The 19,902-nt window shown below is 38.5% G+C and overlaps 1 protein-coding gene across 1 annotated transcript in view; it reads right to left on the reverse strand.

The window, feature by feature from the left end:
- Positions 1 to 5,962: 5,962 nt before the first annotated feature.
- oprm1 (opioid receptor, mu 1) overlaps positions 5,963 to 19,902 on the reverse strand; it is a 32,728-nt gene continuing 18,788 nt past the window's right edge. The window contains exons 2-6 of the mRNA XM_067610483.1: positions 14,632 to 14,981; positions 11,993 to 12,168; positions 11,011 to 11,189; positions 10,609 to 10,792; positions 5,963 to 9,683 (exon numbers count right to left, since the gene is read on the reverse strand). Coding sequence (XP_067466584.1) covers positions 9,678 to 9,683; positions 10,609 to 10,792; positions 11,011 to 11,189; positions 11,993 to 12,168; positions 14,632 to 14,981 — 895 coding nt within the window. The 3' untranslated portion in view covers positions 5,963 to 9,677. The remainder of the gene's footprint in view (positions 9,684 to 10,608; positions 10,793 to 11,010; positions 11,190 to 11,992; positions 12,169 to 14,631; positions 14,982 to 19,902) is intronic.

Here is a 19,902-nt window from a genome sequence, read left to right on the forward strand (position 1 = left end):
AGTGAGAGACAATTTGGGAAGGAAGGAACTTTATTGCCCACACTGTGGAAAATTATCTTTGGTTTCACCACACAAGGCTGAAAAATAACACAGAACAGGACAATTGACAATACAGTACAACGTATTTACAGACAGCATAATTTAAAATAGATAACTATAGTAGAAAATAGTTAAAATGCAAAAATACATTACAATAAAATAAAACGAGAGATCAGCTAAGTTTTTGTGAAATTATAGGCTATGCATTCAGCATCTTGATTGCATTTTGCAAAAAAAAGATTTGCTGTACACGTCGTTTAAACAAAGAACAGTGAAAATCAAAGAGCCCGAGGTATCTTCAATTTTATTGCCTTGTCAAGCTCCAAAAATAAGAAATCCTACATTTCCCATAATGCAACTCGACACCATCTTTCATTTGACCCTCCCTGCCTGGTAAACATCCACATCACAGTTATTGGAAAAGGAGCAGCTGTAAGATGGTGATTTTTCCTCTTTTTTTTTTTTTGCAAAAATGAAAATGAAAACGTATTCTCAGAATTTGATACATTCAGTCTTGTAACATTTGGAAAGCCTAGAAGAACTGTGCGATTAAATTAATTGATCAACACTCCAGTGATCAGAGAGCCAACTGGAAGTAAGCCAGCTCGGTCAGCAGGAGTCTCTAGTGCGCAAAAGTGCAGAAGCATGAACAACATCTGGATAATTTCTTTTCAGCTGGAAGTTGATTTTTTTTACTTCATTTGCCACTGAGCAACTTCCATAGGAATGAACGGGGCACCATCTTTGAGTCTGGTATCCAGTTCTCCTTATTACATCCATGTGTGATGCAGGTTTTCCTTTAAAAAATGTTTTCTCCAGTCATATAACCCTGATGACATCACCATGACATCATCAGGTCATTTTCTCATACTTTAGAGCTCCCTTCTCAGCCACATTGTAAACATTATACTACTCCCCACGACTTGTAAACTGATGTTCATGTGTAAAATCGGTGGAGTGTTCCTTTAAGACAGTTGCAGAGAGGAAGGGTTTCCTAAAACATTCAATATTCTCATCTCAAGATATCAGAGTCGTGTTAAGTTACCGCTGATGAAAACCAAACATTTCCTGCTTTACTGCTTCATAAGCTTTTAAATGACTAAATAACAGGAGACTTTTATCATGAAGAATTTACAGGAAATAAAATGGAGCTTCTTTAGCGGCACTGAAAACCAGTCAACACAAAGATATTTGGAGCTCTTTGTTCAGCGGATTGGTTAGAAATAATGCAGGGAGGAATAGTACAAGCAGAAACAGGCACATTGATGATGATGTTTGATGAAGAGCTGCAGACGACCAGCACACCTCCAAGAGGTAAACAACTTATTTTACTTTGCAGTGCTGTGTAATGGAAAAAACACTCACAGCCTGAGAGCTGGCTCGGTTTGAAAGTAGAAAAAAACGTTGGAAGTGTTCAGAGCAGTCTGAAGCCTGATCTTTTTGCTCACAGGGATAACGTCTACATTCATTTATCTCATTATTTGACACTTTGGCCATGTTTAACATGAACATCTGACATTGTAACATATATATGACTTAAAATAAGGAAAAGCATGATAGGTCCCCTTTAAACATACCAGAGAAAATGAAAGGTGGCACATTAATACGAACTATAGGGACAGAGGAATGATTCATAGATGATATTACAAATACTCGGTTCAATGTACCTTATGAAGAGCCCTCAAGTGTGTAATATTCCTCCAAGGTCTGTGGAATAAGCTCTAGCAGAAAAGGAAAAGTGTATGTAACATGTTTAAGGGACACTCAGACCTTGAATGTGAGTGTGTGTGTGTATATATATATATAGGAGTATAGATTCAGTATTCATTCTTTTCCTCTTTTTGCATTCTGCCAGAAACTAGATAGCTGCAGTTTTATCTCACTTTTGCAGAGCTACACCTATGGTAGGGGCTCGATAATCAAACTTTGATAGCCAATCTTTTAGTGGGCAGAACGGGGAACTGCAAAGCAAAGCACTAGCTGGAGGAAAGGGTAATGAAATGAGGTGGATGGATGTGAATATTACCTGACTGGATGGCTCCTGTGCCCCACAGTCCTGCTGAGTGATAGCCTAGTAAAGAATTGAGTCAGCGATCTTTCCAGTGATTTAAATGGAAGACTGAGCCATTCAAAACCACCAGGCATCGGAGGTGGATAGAGAGAAGAAGTAAAAACAAACTACACCCTGTAGGGTTGTTATAGCGATGGCTGATTGGTTGGCAGACAAACTGAGGTGGCTCATTGGTCAGCTGACAAACTGCTGGCTTTTGACTGCTGGGTTTCTGGTTTATTGGCGGACAAACTGATGAGGTGGATGGCAGCTTTGCAGGACTCAGTGGTCATTTGCTTACGGATACATTAGCTCAACCAACTGTTTTTCTGGCTTTCTTCCTCTCTGTTTTCTCAGGACAAACCATGACTTTCATCTCCCCACCACACCTGAGATTCTCTCTCAGGAAATGCAGCGTCCACCTCCGGATCTGCTGTTAACCACACCAGCAAAAACCCAATGTTCCTCTTGGTCAGATAATGAGACCCGGTTAGCCATTCATCTAGGTGTGAAATAGCCTGAGGAAACTACTGCTCTATGATAGTGCTGAGCTGCTGGGGTATCAAAGCCTGGAGGACTTAAATCGGATTTGGCACGGCTCTGTTCAATTTCACTCTGCTGTTTGGGGTTTCATAAAGGATTTATGTTTATTTGCTTTAAAAAATACATTTTTCCTGTGGCCAGTCTAGGACCTGTTTCCTCAAGGCTTTGGTTATGACCTGAACAAAGCAACTTGTAGAAGTAGAAAGGATAAAAAGAGTATCTGGCCTTTGGCTTTCCCCCCTAGAGCCTTTAAAGTGGAACGGCAATGTATGAAGAAGATAATCACAAGATTTGGAGCACTGCATGCCTTTCTCAAATGAAAAGGAATCACATTTCCCGTTAGTCCACATTTCCTGTCATTTTAAGTCATGGCTGTTGTTGGTATTCTACAGATTATATGACTGAAACCTTTTTAAAAAACATGGATCCAAGACGCCTCTTTAATTAATGATATCAGTTCATAAATATACTAGACATGTGTAATAACTGTCTAATGTGTTTACATGCACCTTATCAAATATGTCCAATTTAGAGGAACATTAACAGAATGAACACAGCTGTTCTCTGTATGCAAAACAACACATTAAGGTTCCACACAGGGGAAAGAAATGAGCCATATTATTATATTTCTGTATAATTTTTCATATGGAAATCTTCTTCAGTCTTTTCACACAGACCCTAAATTTTCTCCTCTAGACAAAGACTTGACCTTTAAAGGACGAGGTCATTAAACATAGGTTTGGTTGATTAGCTTTCCATACAGACAAGGGCAGCTTCACAGCTTCACGTCCGCATGAGAGCACCGTCTCTGCAGGAAGAGGGGGCATTCAACGCCACTTGATAAGAATCGCTATGACAGGACTAATCATCCAGCCAACTCCAATAAGTTGATGTCTGCTTCCTCGACAGCTCCAAACATGACAAGTCAGAGGGGAAGGCATGTACGGAGATATACAACCTGCGGAGACCCCCACACACTACTGAGATTCATGATGATGACGTTTTCTGGCTCAGACACAAGTGAAAGCACTTCATGCAGGCTCTCAAACACACATGCAAACGCACGACATCCACAGTGACCTTACAGATTGTCTAGATTGATGATGTTTACATGTGACCTTTTAAATATATTTGAATTTTAGACATAATCTGAAGTGATATTCTGCAACAACAACAAATTTTATAAATGCATTTTTATGATGCATGTAAACACAACAGTTATTCTGCATACATGTTCAATATATTTATGATATGTATCATTGATTAAAGGTGCATGTTTTATATATCCTGGATTCATGTTTTGTTTGTTTGTTTTTTTTTAAAAAGAGGTTTGAGTATCATATAGCTTTTAGAATATCTACAATTTCTGCAACAGCCATGACCAAAAATAATGAGATTCAACAGGAAATGTGATTCTATTCATTTGAGAAGGTCACACAGTTCTCCGGATCTTGTGGTTATCGTCTTCATACATAGCTGTTCCACTCTGAAGGCTCCAGCAGGAAAAGCCACAGGCCAGAGTCTTGCTTTATCTCTTCACTGCTACAAGTGGCTTTGCTCAGGTCATAACCAAAGCCTCGAGTAAACAGGCCTTTGGCTGATCATAGCATGTGGTTAATGGAGAAAATAAGCAGGTTTTTACAGCAAACAAACGCTTACTGCACTTCAATCAAGTCAAACTCAAGCCAGCGTGAAGAAATATGATGTGGTGGAAACAGGTATTACCACCCTCTTTCACCTTCCCTCAGCACTTGGTGATGCTGTTCGTGGCACCATATGTCAAGTGAATGGCCTCTTGCTGAGTGAGGGGGGCCACGTTAGAGAGGAGCAGAAGACTCAACATGAAAAGCACCTGCCCTTAAGCAAGCTTAATAATTGAGTAAAATTAATTATTTGAAATACTGAGAATAAGGAAGAATAATAAGGAGATGGCTTACTTTCATAAATACTGTAAGTCCTTAACCCTCACATACTGTTCAGGGCAATTTTGACTCATTTTTACATTGAAACACTTTGAAAAAAAAATGGAAATGTTTCAAATTTTTGAAAAAAATTTGTACAGCTGATAAACATTTAGGACATGCTATAGAGGGTTAAATTTATTTAAAAAATTAAAAACCACCACTGAAAAATGTTGTTGCATTATTCACATTTAAAAACATTCATTGAAATAATTATGACTGTTGTGTTTTCCTGCTTTAGGGTAACATTGGACCGAAACATAGTGTGATTGTGAATGTTTTTTCTACATCGACAAGAGTACAACAGTGTAAAACCTATACAAGAATACACTCTCTCTGCTTCCTGAGAGCTCCATTAAAGATTAATAACATTTATTAATAACTAATAAAATATTTATGTCTGAAAAATAGATTTGTGGTTCAGACGTTCGGTATAGAGACTAATTATGAAGGTATACTCTGAAGGGTCAGAATAAGAACAGTATGTAGATTTAATATAGGATGAAATACAGAATTGCTAAAAAAAAGAAATGATACAGTATATTAATACATATTCCAACAGGCAAAAAAATTAATGGAAGACTATAACATATGCCTTTTTGGTGTATGTCATTATTTCCTCACTCCCTCAGGTCTTGAGCTGTCAATCTCACTAGTCCACTTGAGTTTTCAGAGTAATTGGCCGTCATTTAAGATGACAATGGGGATTTCCCATGAGGGAAAATACCAAGGGAGGGCACTGGTAAAACAACAAATGTGTGTAAGTAGCCTTTACACCTTCCTCACAGACACAGACATTCCTCTTGTCAAGCTCACGTGTATTAGCTGTGCATGCTGGCTCGCTGATATGGCTCACTAGGACAGTTAATTTCCATCGTTAATGGTTAATTTGTTACACCTGAGCTTTTACTACTTCTCCACTGCAATGTCTCAATCCACAGCCAAACACACATGCTGATACAGCATTTCATGAGAAATGGAGATCACCAAATGTCACAATAATAAGTTTTAGATTACAGAAATTGTTTGGTAATAAATTACAGTTCTGAAGTGATTAATGGGGAAAAAGCTCCAGCCTCGTATGGTTGCTGGGTCTGAGTTATTGTCTTCCTACGGCCAACATAATATATTTTGCAATGAAAGTCCACATTTCCTCGTAATTCATTTTTATTTGTTTGTACTCATCATCTCTGAGTGTACAGAGTACAGAGTGTACATAGAAAAGCTGTGTTGTGTTTCATCCTGAGAAAAGAAGACAGGCAGTACCAGTCAAAAGTTTGGACACACTTTCCCATTCCCTTGAATGACAAGGTGTGTCCAAACTTTTGACTGGTACTGTACATGTATTGGAAGAAAAGATAGACCACAATGCAGATGATACTTTATTCAGACGCAAGAGAAAATGCATTCAGTGATATTCAGAATTAGATTTTATTCAATAGACAATGCACCGATTAACAGTAAAATTGTAAGCTTTGTGTTACAGTGTCATCCATAAAGTAGAAATTATCCTCTGTACAGTAGATTACACGAAATGCCATTTCAAGGTTAGAATACAAGTCATATATGAGTCATGGGCCATGTAAATAGAGATCATAGACAGAAATAAACCCATTTAAATTAATGCTACCTTCAAGAGTATTTTCTTTATGGTGCATCAAATGTCACTTGCTGAAAAATGTCTTAACGGCATATATTACATTAGTAATGTGTGTGTACCCTTCTTTTTCTTCGTCTCGTAATGAATAAATATAATTACAATATCATTACCATAATTGACACTTCACTAAGCCATGCCCCATTCGTTACTGTTGCTACGTTTTCATTTGTGGCACAGCACATGCAGTTTGCAGGTATTACATTATATTCATAAATATTATATTCACACCAGCAAATTCTCAAACCCAAAACCAAACTTTAGTGCATTTAAAGCCACTTTTTGTTTATATTTAGATACCCTGAAACTTACTCAGAACTGTAAGGCTATAAGAGCTATATCTACATGTGAAAAACTGTCACATGAGCTAAACCCTCAAGCACCACCTTGCGATATTTGAATCAGACAGCTTTTATCCTGTTTTCTCTGATCCCTTGTTTTAAATTGTCCATCAAAGAGAAAATAAAAAAAATGCAGTTTGCAACAACAGATTTACCACTTACAATTCTTTGTTATTTTTGAAACAATGAGTCCTTGATTTCAGACAGATGCAAACAAAAGCAGACTTCTCATTTCTAGTCGGCAGGTGTGGATCTTACCGGCTGAACTGTGGCTGGCAGATTTTATAAGCCGTAGCAAGCAAGCTATTGTTAGCTCCATGAGTTGGTCGAAAACGCCGTCTCTGGCTGACTTTTTACAGTTTCCAGCTAATCTTGTAAAAGGGGTCTACGCACTTCTGTCAGGCTGAAAAGAGGCTGAAGCTGTGCATATCCCTGACAAAAAGTTAGCGTCCTCACCAGCTGATGATCAACTACAAGACATAAAGATACAGCATTGTTTTTGTAATGCAGTGTAGAGCTTTTATAAGTATGGGAAACTGTTATTTAAAGGTGCAGTGTGTAGGATTTAGTGGCACCTAGCAGTGAGGTTGCAGATTGCAACTAGCTGAAGAAACATGGCAGTGCAACATGGCGGGCTGCATGGAAGAGGACCCGCTCCCTATGTAGATATAAGGGGCTCATTCAAAGGTAATGAAAACACAACTATTCTCATTTTCAGGTGATTATACACTAATTAAAACATACTTCTGCCAAGTCTGTTCTGCTAGATGCCACTAACTTCTACACACTGCACCTTTAATGCTAACAAAGCCACAGTTGGCTAATTAGCTGACATAGTTGCACAAGCAAGAAAAAGGTTAGATTTATGTTTAATTTGTCATATTTCTAACCTATGGTTTTACTTTTAATGTTACGGGAAAAGGCTTTTACAGTCAGGATTAACTGATGTGTTCAGTAAACGTAACGCTGTCTTGGGTAATTTTGGATATAATTTATATTTTTCAAATATTTTATTTCTTTCTCTACATGGCTCCTCAACATTTTATTTTTGTTCGTGATGTGTTTTATGAAACGAAATGCAGCATGTGACACTTGATGCCCCATACCAGCCAAAATCTTCTGCTGTTAAGTGACAAGCAATATTTCAATTGTTGATAATTAGGCAACAACATTTTAAACAGTCTTTCTCTTATGGTAGATGGTAGATAAACAGTTTTTTCAAGGCCTCACTGTATAGTCTTTTAAATAAACTGAAAGCATTGATGCCACAAGTGGATTGCCTGTATGTACAGTATGACATTGTTATTCATCAGTTGTCAAACAAACATATGAAATGGTCCATAAAGTTAAACTCTGCATACATTTTAAAATTCACAATTTATGGTTTTATACATATTGTTTTCTGATTGACATACACCTCCTCAGTTCAGGCAGATTCAATATGACAAAAGTTATATTCAGAAGCACGATGACTTGCTGGTCCACCATCGTCATTGGAAATCATTTTCTGGCAATTTCATGATTCTGTGTTTATAAAAAAGCAACAGGATACTTACAGTATTTTACATGGTAGAGCAATACAATCATGTTCATCTTTACAGATTGTTTAAAAAAATACTGAACTACACAGAATATAGATTAGAGCTACTGTAAAGGCAACTGGCAAGTAAAGCATACAGCACAACACGTAAGCACAAGCAATTCTAAAGATTACAACAGATGTACAATCCTGCTCGGCTCTTGTACTGGCTGTTAAGCTGTAGTTAATCAAGCACTGGTAGTACCACATATTTGTACTATATGCCACAACACCATGTTTTGTGCAGTGTGCAAACAGGCTGATGCGTCTTCTTTGCTGGTTTGAAGGATCCACAGTTCAGCACAAGGATCCAGTGTGATAAACACAGCTGGTTTCCCTTCTGTACATTCAGAAGTTTGTCAGATTCAGCAGAGAGAGAACATGCAGTTCTCTACTGTATGTCTACTTAATGATAAGCCCAGCAAATGGGTAGGAAATTACTTTACAGAGATGAAATAGAAGTAAAAGGAAAAGAAAGGGGAAAGACAGAGGGGGCAGTAAATGACTACAAAGGGTTTTCTGGGCTGAGAGGAGAGAGCACAGTTATACATCCACAATAGTCAACCTTCCTGAAGTGGCCATAGCCTGCATGGTGCTGTGCTGTGCAATTATTGGTGAATAGACTTAATAAGGTGTAAGGTATGATGGAGTGAATCCATATTGAACGAGGGTGAGCAGCACAGTCGGTGCTGTGAATGACTTTGAATAGCTTCCCAGTGATGTCTTTGTGTGGTGACGACATTAAAGCCAACGATCTTTTGAGGATTCAGTAAAAGCATCGGATTAGGTTCTATACAGTCCAGTCACTCCTATAAAACCACATTTCCTACAACTTACAGTATCCTCACAGACGTGTGATGAATTCAAAAAGGAAATATCAGGAGGAAAAGTAATAGACAGTTGTGCAGTCATATGAATTCAACAAACATAAGACAATTAATTGATCTTTTTTTTTTACAATCTGGGGAATTAGTGATAGAGTGAGGGTTAGGACAGGAGGCGTAGATCAATGAGTTTTAAGTTTTATAGATCTCTGTCTGTACATCTGCCTTTGTTTACTGTACATATTCAGTCTGTACAGTCAATATATTGATATATATATAAATATAATGATAATATTAATAGCAATAAAGATAATAATTATAATGGAAATGCAGATTTAGTAAACATCTTTAATTAGGGGGCCATTGTGTTGCAATGATGCTTTTCTTTTCTGTTAAGTCTGGTTTGAACTATTTCTGTATTGAAGAGTAAAAGTCTTGCACTGCCATGCAGTTAGTAGCTGAGCTTGTTGGCAGATGAATGAACTGACCTGATGCAGTTAAGCTTGCAACATATTGTCAGAACGGTTGAGTCTCGGTCATGTCCTGGGTAGTTTATGTGTATACATGTGGGTGTGTCTGTGTGGTCAGAGCCCTGTGGTGACCTGCGTGACCTCTGAGTTGAGATCGTCGTTGGCAATGCCGCCACAACAGCGAGAGTCCATCGACGACCCCTCCAAGGCTAGTCATACCTGCAGAGAGAGGAGTTAGAGCGAGAGGAAGTATGTTTATGTTATTTCCTATGCAGTATATTCATTTGTACTCTTTCATGAAGGTCTCCCTACAACATCACACACTATTATTAACACATGTACTGGTACAGCATGTATTAGGGTTGAAGATTTTCCAGTGATTTTAAAATTATTACTTTCCAGACATACAGCAGTCATTTCTCACCATAAACAGAGTTTGATTTTAAACACAGAACTGCAGATAATCAATCCTAAAATGGCATTTACCCATATTTTATGATGTTATTAATCAGTTTTAATATGTGCGAGTATAGGCGAGTTTATGACCGTCTTTATAGTGCTGACCTGAGGTTATTGCTGCATGGAGTGAGCCTGATAACCACACTGGATTGACTGTTTTCCCACTTCATTATTACTATTATCATTAGAGTATTATTGTATTATTATTACTATTTGAATCAATGAAAAAACCAAGCATTGTTCTTGGACATTTGCTTGTAATTTTGAGGCTATTTTTTCATGCAGTGCTCCATCTGATGAACATTGCTTTGTACTTTGATTTGGGAATGGAGCCTCCATCCTGCATGTCTGATTAAGACAGAGTTGAACTGCCTGCATAGTTTGTTGACACTTCTAAAGATATTTTGCCACACAGCTGAACAGTAGGCTGCCATTTTACCATGAAAAATAATTGTAAGGAACATCTGCAGCTAAAAAGCAGTTTAACAACAGTATTCCTGGTCAAACTATGGCTTCTTTGTTTCAATACATGAAGACACAGGTGCACACACATTACAAAGATTTCCTGAGGCCTGCAGGTATTTTTTTCCAGGAAACAATAGCAGATTTTGGCAAGAATTCCTGGGAAATACCAAGATCTCAATTCCCAGTATACAACCCTAGTATACACATAGACACTGACTACCTGTTGATTGGATCTTTCTCCTGTGTGTGCACTGATGTGGTCGCGTTGTGGGGGCTTGCGGCCAGTGGCTCCGGCACGAGATGAATTCTGCATCTCCAGCACCGAGGGACTCGGTGTGCAGAACTCACGGAAACAACGCTTGAAGTTCTCATCCAGGTAGCCATAAAGAACTGGATTCAGACTACTGCAGGGGGCAAAAAAGGTCAAAAAAAGATGTCACATTTTAACACTAGATCAGCCTGAAATCTGCTTCTCATAGTTAACTTCTGAGTAAACTCACCAACCAAGAAAATTAAGCAAAATCTTACAATACTTAAAAAATCATTTGAATTTTTAGGACTAATAGTTTCAGTACTTAAGTGGATATGCAGTATTTTTCTAAGGCGACTGCTGGATGCGTACCTGTTGGTGTAACCCAGGGCGATGCAGAAGTGCCAAGTGATAGTCTGCAGCGTGGAGCTGGGGATGTTGATCAGAGCTGTGATGATGACAAAGATGTGGATGGGAGTCCAGCACACGATAAAGACGGCAACCACCACCAGGACCATGCGGGTGATCCGACGTAGGTTCCTGTCTTTCTCCTGTTAGTGTGAAGGATATAGGTGTAGGTTCAGTGTTTTGAATGAGTAGGAGTGCAAGATGAGTGTGGGAGGACAGAAGGGGAAGAGGAAATGCAGGAGAAGGCAAGGTAGGACAGAGGAGAGAGGAGGATAGGAGAAGGAAGGAAATGTAGAGGGGTTAAGGAAAAGGACAGGGGATTTAGAGAAGGGATAAGGGATCGTGAGAAAAAGGATGATGGAACCAGAGACAAGTGGTTAAGAGAAGTGCAGAGGTGGTTGGATAATGAACAGGGGGAAACCAGTGGAAAATCTATAGGTGGAAACAAATCATCTTTATTTTCCATCTAAATACATCCTCATTAGAATGTGCACACATTTTGCAGCAGTGTATGGTAATTATTTTTTAAAACAATATTGAGTGTGAAATGATTGTTGTTAGGTCATTTCACCTTCTACTGCAGTTAATTAAATCTCAGTCACAATCTCAGGCTTCAGTTGATTTTCCCTAATTGCTTTTGCTTGAGAGCAACAAGTGCACCGTTTTTACATGCGTGCTCTGGCCAGCCCTCTATTGTGCTTCACTATTCTGAGATATACAATCAATTTGTTATTCAGTAAATAACGTGGTTAATGTGGTTAGTTATTCAGTAAATAATGTGGTTAATCTGGGTCACTGGTAGACCCAAGCTTTTAGAGTTTCACAGAATGCTTGCATTCTCTTTTGCATTTGATTAAAAGCCTTCAGCACAAAGCGTAGAAGATAACTCATTGTACGCACTGATTGTGGCTCATGTTTATGAAAGAAAAACAGATTTTTCTTTTACCTGGGAGCCCGACAGCATGCGCACGCTCTTAAGCCGCAGGATCATGAGGCCGTAGCAGACGGTGATGATGAGAACGGGCATGATGAACGCAAATATGAACACGCAGATCTTCAGCAGGGTGTCCCAGTACCAGGGGGGGTGGGGGAAAATCATCTTGCAGTCAACAATGCTGGTGGCTGTGCAGGGTGAGAAGACACATATGCACACATGTTCACATCTCCACAAACATTCATTTACATGCACATGAGCGATTTCACAAGTAGTTATTTTTATCCACTTTATTTTCCCTATAAATTAACTTCCGGGGACATCTGTGCTTCCTGCCTCTGAAATGTATTTATTTAATTTGGTTGTACAAAATGCAATCAAATGCAGTGTTGCAGTGTTTATTGATGCATTTAATGATTACTTTCATTATGGATGTAATCTATCAATTATTCCTCTGTTTATCTGATCAATCTTTGACTCTACAAAATGTCAGGAAATCGAAAAAAACTGCTGACATGTTCAAGTTATTCATTTTGTCTGACCAACAGACCAAAACAGAGAAAAGCAGCAAATCCTCACATCTGAGAAGCTGGAATCTTGTAAATTACTTAAACCTGCTTAAAATTACTTAATGATGGATTTTGAACGATCCTATTTACAGATCCAACACTTTCAAAGCAACATTAGCATTCATTTGAAGTCGTGTTTGTGTCCACCTGGTGAATATAAGTGCAATATTCACTCTCCTTTTAGGTTTCCACCAACCCCTAAGGGAAATATCGCTGCTAGATATTACATTTTCTTCATCAGCTACTTGCTAATCTCCCATAAGGTGCCAACCTTGAACCACAATTTCCCATCGAGTCTGTCTGTTTGTTGCATGTCAAACTGACAACCAGAGGTCAATTTTCAATCAGATACAGGTTTATGAAACTACTATTCTCATTGGGTTAAATTTCTTTCTTCCTTAAAGTCCCTTAGAGCATATTTAAAAAGGCTTTAGCTTTGTTTTTATAATCCTATTTTCTAACAGTGTGACATTGTTTTTCTTTTATATGCATGCATGTACATTATACAGGTAGAGGTAATCAATAACCTAATCTAGGCTTTGTTCCTCCCTCCTTCACATTGATTTTTTTCTTGTTGTTTGGGTGTATTGATCGACTTGTGAAAATAAATAAACTCAAACTCCCCACCTCTCTCATCCTGTCATCTCTGTCCCAAGTCTCTAAAAGACATAAAATGCCCCAAAAAATATCACTGTCATGTCACTACCACTGATGGACGATAGGATACGTGTTATGAATGTATTTGGTGTGTTTATGCAAGCTATGTTTACCCTATCAGAGCTGTGTGTATTAAATGATTGAGATCTTTTGATCTGGCGTATATACTGTATGCAGGCAGTCTGTTTAAAATGTCTTGAGGCCAGTACTGTATGTGTAAATGTGCTGTCTGTGTGACTATAAGATGTTGGTGAGTATGTATATGCATCAGAATTTCCTTTTGCTGTTGATGAGTACATCTGACATGTAGTCATTTATTTAGACATAAAGTCAATAACTAATGAATTCACCACTCTTTTAACGTCAAACAACACAAGGGGGGGGTCTATGTAGGTCTGTGTCTTTCTTATGCTCTTTCACCAAAATGTTTTCAGCCAGCTGCACAGAGATAAACTAAACTCCTTTGTGAAAACTAAGTTTTGTGGAGCAACAGCAACAACATCTTTAAGTCTCCCTCTGAGTGACAACATCATGGTGTCAGCAAATCTTTCATTACTCTCTCTTCTCCAAACAGAGCTACAATCACACTTGAGCAATTTCAGAGGCAGTTTTCTCTCCATTACCCAGTAGGGTTGAACAATTAATCAAAATTTCATTGAAATCGCAGTATGACCTTCTGCAATTTTCAAATCGCAGGAGGTGCACTATTTGTTAAAGGTGAAATGTGTGTCAAACTACCATTTTAAATTAAATATCATCATGCTGCTGATATGCCCTGGCCTCTGCATCATATCTAGACTTAAGAAAACATTTTTGTTTAGTACAGTCGAAATAATTGCAATTAGATTTTTTCAAAATCGTTCAGCCCTAGCAACCATTTATATTAGTCACCAGCCAGCTATATAGCATTTTATCTGAGGGCATTTAATATTTCTTTTTCCAATTACACAGAAAAACCTAAACAACTCTCCTGGGCTGTTTCCTGTTACACAGCCTGCCAGAGTACATAATTGCTCTGAAATGCAGAGAACGAGCTGAATAAGTCTTCCTCCTGTTTTGTGCTTGCAGTTTTTAACGAGACCTTGTTGACCTCTCTGTTTACTAATGAATAAGAAAGAAATGAGCTCCTTTCACAGCCCACCAAGTTCATGTTCGTTATGCATAGTCGCTACTTGAGGGTCTGATGAATGCTACTTCTTGAGGTCATCACTTTCTCTATTCAATTCTTTTAAATCTGTTGGATGAAATTGTTATTTTTCTCCAAGGATGTTTCCAGGACAACTTATCCATTTCTTTTATCCATGAAAGATATACGTACATCCAATTATCTATGTGAAGTGCACAATTCCTCTAGACACAATAAAAGCTATTGTAGTGTATTTGGACGGTTGTACTCGGCAATGACGCGTGTGTGCGCATGCTTACGGGTGACAGTGGTGGAGGCCATGAACATGACGGGCAGCCCAATGGCAGAGGAGAGAATCCAGTTGCAGACGTTGACAATCTTGGCATTGCGCGGCGTCCTGAAGTCCAGAGCTTTGACCGGGTGGCACACAGCGACATAGCGGTCGATGCTCATGGTGGTGAGCGTGAAGATAGAGGTGAACATGTTGTAGTAGTCGATGGACATCACCATCTTGCACAGCACATCCCCAAACGGCCAGGTTCCCATCAAGTAGTTGACGCTCTGGAATGGTAGCGTGCTGGTGACCAAGGTGTCGGCCAGGGCGAGGTTGAAGATGTAGATGTTAGTGGCGGTCTTCATTTTGGTGTATCTGCACAGAAAAAGGGGGGGAAGATCAGGGAGCAGGAGAAAAGACTGGATTCAGCTGAGAGTTTGAAATGTTTCATCGTAAAATTATGTCTTCATTTAGGACTCAATTCAGAAGCGTGTGCTTCCCCTCTTTCCAATAATCTAGTTATATGAAGATACAGACCATTTCCTGCAAGATGCACACTTAAATGAAATGGCATTTAGAGGTCATCTCCCTTGCTGAATTGCATGTAATAGGATTTTGATCTTGTAGCTATCCAAAGAAACCATGTACTTTTTACATAAACTGAAGAATTAAATGTTGTTTTATGTTGTTTTAAATTACTCCCACTTCTCAGTTGTGACAGGAAAGCAATAGCATGAAAATAAGGGTTGATTTAAATGCTGTGCATGTTTTGACATTTACTATTAGGTTATGTGTATGTTTAAGCACAAAATATTGCAAAACAAATTAAAAACAAGTAATTTTTAATTGATTATGAGAGTGGTAATGTAGATGTTGACGTGTCAGGTTTAAACCAATCTTCAGTTTTCATACTTGACAACTTCATACTTTTCATACTTCATCCCTGAAACTCCAATACATGCCTTGTGCACCAGTCTACTAATACAAAAATGATCATTTTTTTAAACATAAGTAGGACATGATAGTGGAAAAGTTGGAGAGAACATACAAGTGAAGTTTTATCCTTAACATAAAGAATGACACAAGTGAAGCACAAAGAAATTATTCAAATGTGCTCAGTTTGTTTCTACACGGGAAGAGCCTTCACTGAACACTGCTGTCTTTTCAACATTCAACATGTTCTTCCCCTGTTACTTAGTTATGCTGCAATCATAGCAGAAGGCGCTGAGCAAAGTCTCCTGGGAGGTTTTGTGAATATTTCAGGCCCCCCTGTGTCAGCAACCAGCCCATTTTGTAATAGCAAACATCTAGTCTAATCAGCTCTAATCGCTCGGTTTAAAAGATAATCCCTACAGGAGTCCCAGACTCCTTGAGGTTTTAAAAAATATCACAGAGAAATGACTTTCCTCTGGTTGTTTACAGACAATATTGTGCAAATTTCACCATGAACTGTATGATGTCCTGAAAAAACAGAGTTTATTTTATATAATTCAAATACTAACAGCTTGTTTACAACTCAGGCTTTGGCACAGAAACCAAATCTGAAATGAAGGAACACAAATTTGCTTACAGTAAAATACGCTTGATCAGAATGACTAAAAATACACTTATTTAAGGTGAATGCAAAAGTCAGGTCCACTTTCCACCTTATTGTCTGACAAGACAAAGACGTCTGTCCTCATGTAAACCTGCGTCTCACCCTGCTACGTGGCTTTTCGATGTTAAACATCGAAGGGTGAATTTCTAGGAAGATCCAGTACAGTATCACAAAAATGTCCTTTCAATCAACGTGGTGGAAAATTGGGCAAAGAAGAGAGACAGTTGAGTATAGAGCATTGAAATGTTTATAGAAAACAGAAGAAAGAGCATTAGCACAGAGGGGAGGATGGAACACAGACGATTGAAAAGGCTCGACTGTTTAGAGCTCTTGTCAGCAAAGAAATATGGCGTGTTTAGCGGTCGCTGTCTTCATCGCAGTGGTTTATCTTGCATGTTATAACCCACACCCCCAAGAAATATGTAAAAAATAACAATCATAGTCCAGTTAGTCTGATGATTACGACACATTTACAGGTGGCATCCAGTGTTCATGGGAAACATTTAGTAAAAATACAGTAAAAATGTATTTATGAGTAAAAACAGAGGTGGAAATTAAAAAGTACATTTACTCAAGTACTGTACTTCAGTATAGTTTTGTGGTACTTGTGTTTTACTTGAGTATTTCCATTTTATGCATCTCAATACTTCCAATCTACTACATTTCAGAGGGAAATATTGTACTTTCTACTCCACTACATTTATTTTACAGCTTTTACGTTACTTTCAGATGAAGATTTGACACAGTGGATAATATAACAAGCTTTTATAAATACATTACACTGTGTATTACTAACTATATGTGAAGTAGTTCAAACAGTAACAGTAACATGCTGCTTTAATAATCTAATGACATATATAATAATATATCAGTCAGATGGACGAAACGAGTACTTTTATTTTAATACTTTAAGCACATTTTAGCTGCAAATACTTGCACTTTTACTTAAGTAGGATTTTTCATGCAGGACGTTTACTTGTAATGGAGTATTTTTACATTGCTGTATTGGTACTTTTGTTTAAGTAAAGTAGTACTTCTTCCATTACTGGTGAAAACAGTGTGAAAAGTTTGACCACAGCCCACAGCCTGAGACCCCATTTGACAAACCCAAATGGAGTATGGCATACTCATAAAGCGGCTTTTGTTTTTTAACGTTAAATGAGAGAAGGATCTTCAGGGTCTCCCAGTTATGTCAATATCCCTGTGAGCAATTATAGAGCTCCACAGAATGGCATTACACAGTAAAGAGCTAATCAACCCAAATAATGAAGCAATCCAGGAATAAGTAGATTCTCCCAGTGAAAGGCACTTCTATTCTACTGTCATTTACTCATTTTGCACTTAATAGGTTCAGATGGTATTTTTTATCAATTTATCTGTAAATTACTACAGCTTCTCTTAATTTAATTTCCAAAGCACAGCAGTGATTGTACTGTTGCTGCACTATTTCAAGTGACGACTTCTTCGACATATTCCTGCTGTTAGGTTATTGAATTAATCTGAGTGACAATGATACATTACGCCCAGTGGCCTTCACTTTATTAAACCTCAACTGCCATTCTACCACCGAGGTAATTTACTTCTGCATTGTTCTAGCACCCTCCTCAATAATCCCAAATCCTCTTAACAACTGGGGATGACAGTTAGTTCATTAAATTCTGATTAACTTTAACACTGACAGCTTAGTGTGTTTGTTATTTTAGGCTTTATTTGTACGGGGACCGACGAGACAGCTCGAGAGGCAGTAAAAGCTGTCACCCTACACTGAGTAGTGAACTGGTGCTGGAGGTAATTTCCAACATCCCCTTATTGACTTTGAGAATGTCGTTAACATTGCTGCAGATGATAGCTTGTGTTTCTCCTATGTGTGTCGTATGCCAGAGGCTTACGTATGTACATCGCGCTGTGTGGAGGTGAACGGCCTCATCTTGTCTAAATTAGCTGAATGAGTAATTTCATTAATGAGTTTTCAGCTTTAATTTATTCTTTGCCCTTGAGGTTTTGTCACACTGATCAACCATTTATTGTATATTGCTTATTGAATAAAAGGATTTCTTTCAGTCTTAATCAATTAGATGTTTGAAACCTGGTGTACTTCTAAAGACAGTGGGAATTAATTATTTTGCACTGTACACATAATTAGATTCCTGCTGGCATATTGTGTTAAGCCAAATTCTGTGATCCCTCCTCAACCGTGATGAAGAAGCTGAGGTATATTTCATTCGTTGACCAAGTAAAAAAAGTGGAACACTAGCCATAGAGAATATAATGACAGTCACCAGGGTAGCTACAGAGAGTGAGAAATGAACCAATACTAGCTTCGTACCATTCCTTGACATCCCCTCTCCTTTCTTGGACCTCCATGGACTAGCCGCCTACAAGGCTGCCAGCCACAGCCTCAGGTCCAAGTGGAGTGAAACTAGCAAGAGGTTCAAACAGGTGAGGATTGGGACCTCTATGATACTCCAGTGGAGATGAGTCCTCTACATCGTATGTTCCTGAAAGTTGTCACAATCCATGCTGGCTTAAAATGACTGATAGTGATAGTGATGGTCCACATGTCAATATGTTTCTGTCTCATGTAACCTTGCCTCCCCCGCCCCACCGCGTCCTCACATAGGCTGCATTCGAAACCACCTACAATATATACTAGCAGTCCATACTGATTTGGCCAAAATGTAGCATGTAGTATGCAGTATGCAAACAAAAGCAAAATCTGCAGTATGCCTAAAATATCTGAGTGTTGTATTGATTTGGAAAAAATCTCCAGTACGCATCGGACCACTCTACGTCACCTACTTTGTCCCACAATGCAAAGTGCTGGAACGGTCACAAAACACGGCAATTTCTGAAAAGGCAGACAGCAACACGGTGGTGTTTTTGAGCCAGCTAAAAGCTGTTGTTAGATTCCCAATATGTGCTCAGTTTATCCAAATAATGGCTGTTTGGAAATTTGTTGTGATGTTTCTGGAGCTGTGAGGAGCTGCTGGCTGGGTGAGACCGGCCAGTCACTTTGACCGTTACCTTTTTTTATCTCGCTTTTCAAACCCGGAAACCGGCTAAGCCTGGCCTAGCATACTGCAAATTAAATCAATTGAACAGTTTCATACTGCATACTACTATGAAACATAGTATGCGGTATGCAGTACCATACTCTGTAGTATGAAGTAGGTGGTTCTGAATACAGCCATGTTGTGTTATCAAGCCTCCACTCCTCCTCACATCATGTTTTTCAAATGTAATAATCAGGAGCCAGACAGAAATGAAAAGTTAAATAAACTGTCCATATTTCACTCCTAAATATTCTTTGAGGATTTGCTAATTACTCAACACAACAATAACTAAAAACATGAGGATAATGTGTCGGTTTTGCTGCTAACTTTCTAATTTTGTTGTTGCAGTTGGAAATGTAGCTAACACTCCTAGAAATTACGTTTATATACTACTGATTTCATTTGCCACATCCGTTTTGAGGGAAACTTACAGTAACTTACAGAAACTTACAATAATTTGTTTACCATGAGAAGTGCTTCATTTTATTATAACGTAGAAGTTGTGGGGAGGTGATCGCTCAACTTTCATACCGAGGCTTTGCATCCAGACTTCAGCCTGTAGGTTCAGGCAATAAAAGCACTTTGGTTGAAGGAAAAATTGGGATTTCAGTTAAATGATGACAAAGTAAACATGTTTTGTGACATG

Source organism: Thunnus thynnus, chromosome 14 (assembly GCF_963924715.1).
Source record: "Thunnus thynnus chromosome 14, fThuThy2.1, whole genome shotgun sequence".
In the NCBI taxonomy this organism is placed as follows: Eukaryota; Metazoa; Chordata; class Actinopteri; order Scombriformes; family Scombridae; genus Thunnus; species Thunnus thynnus.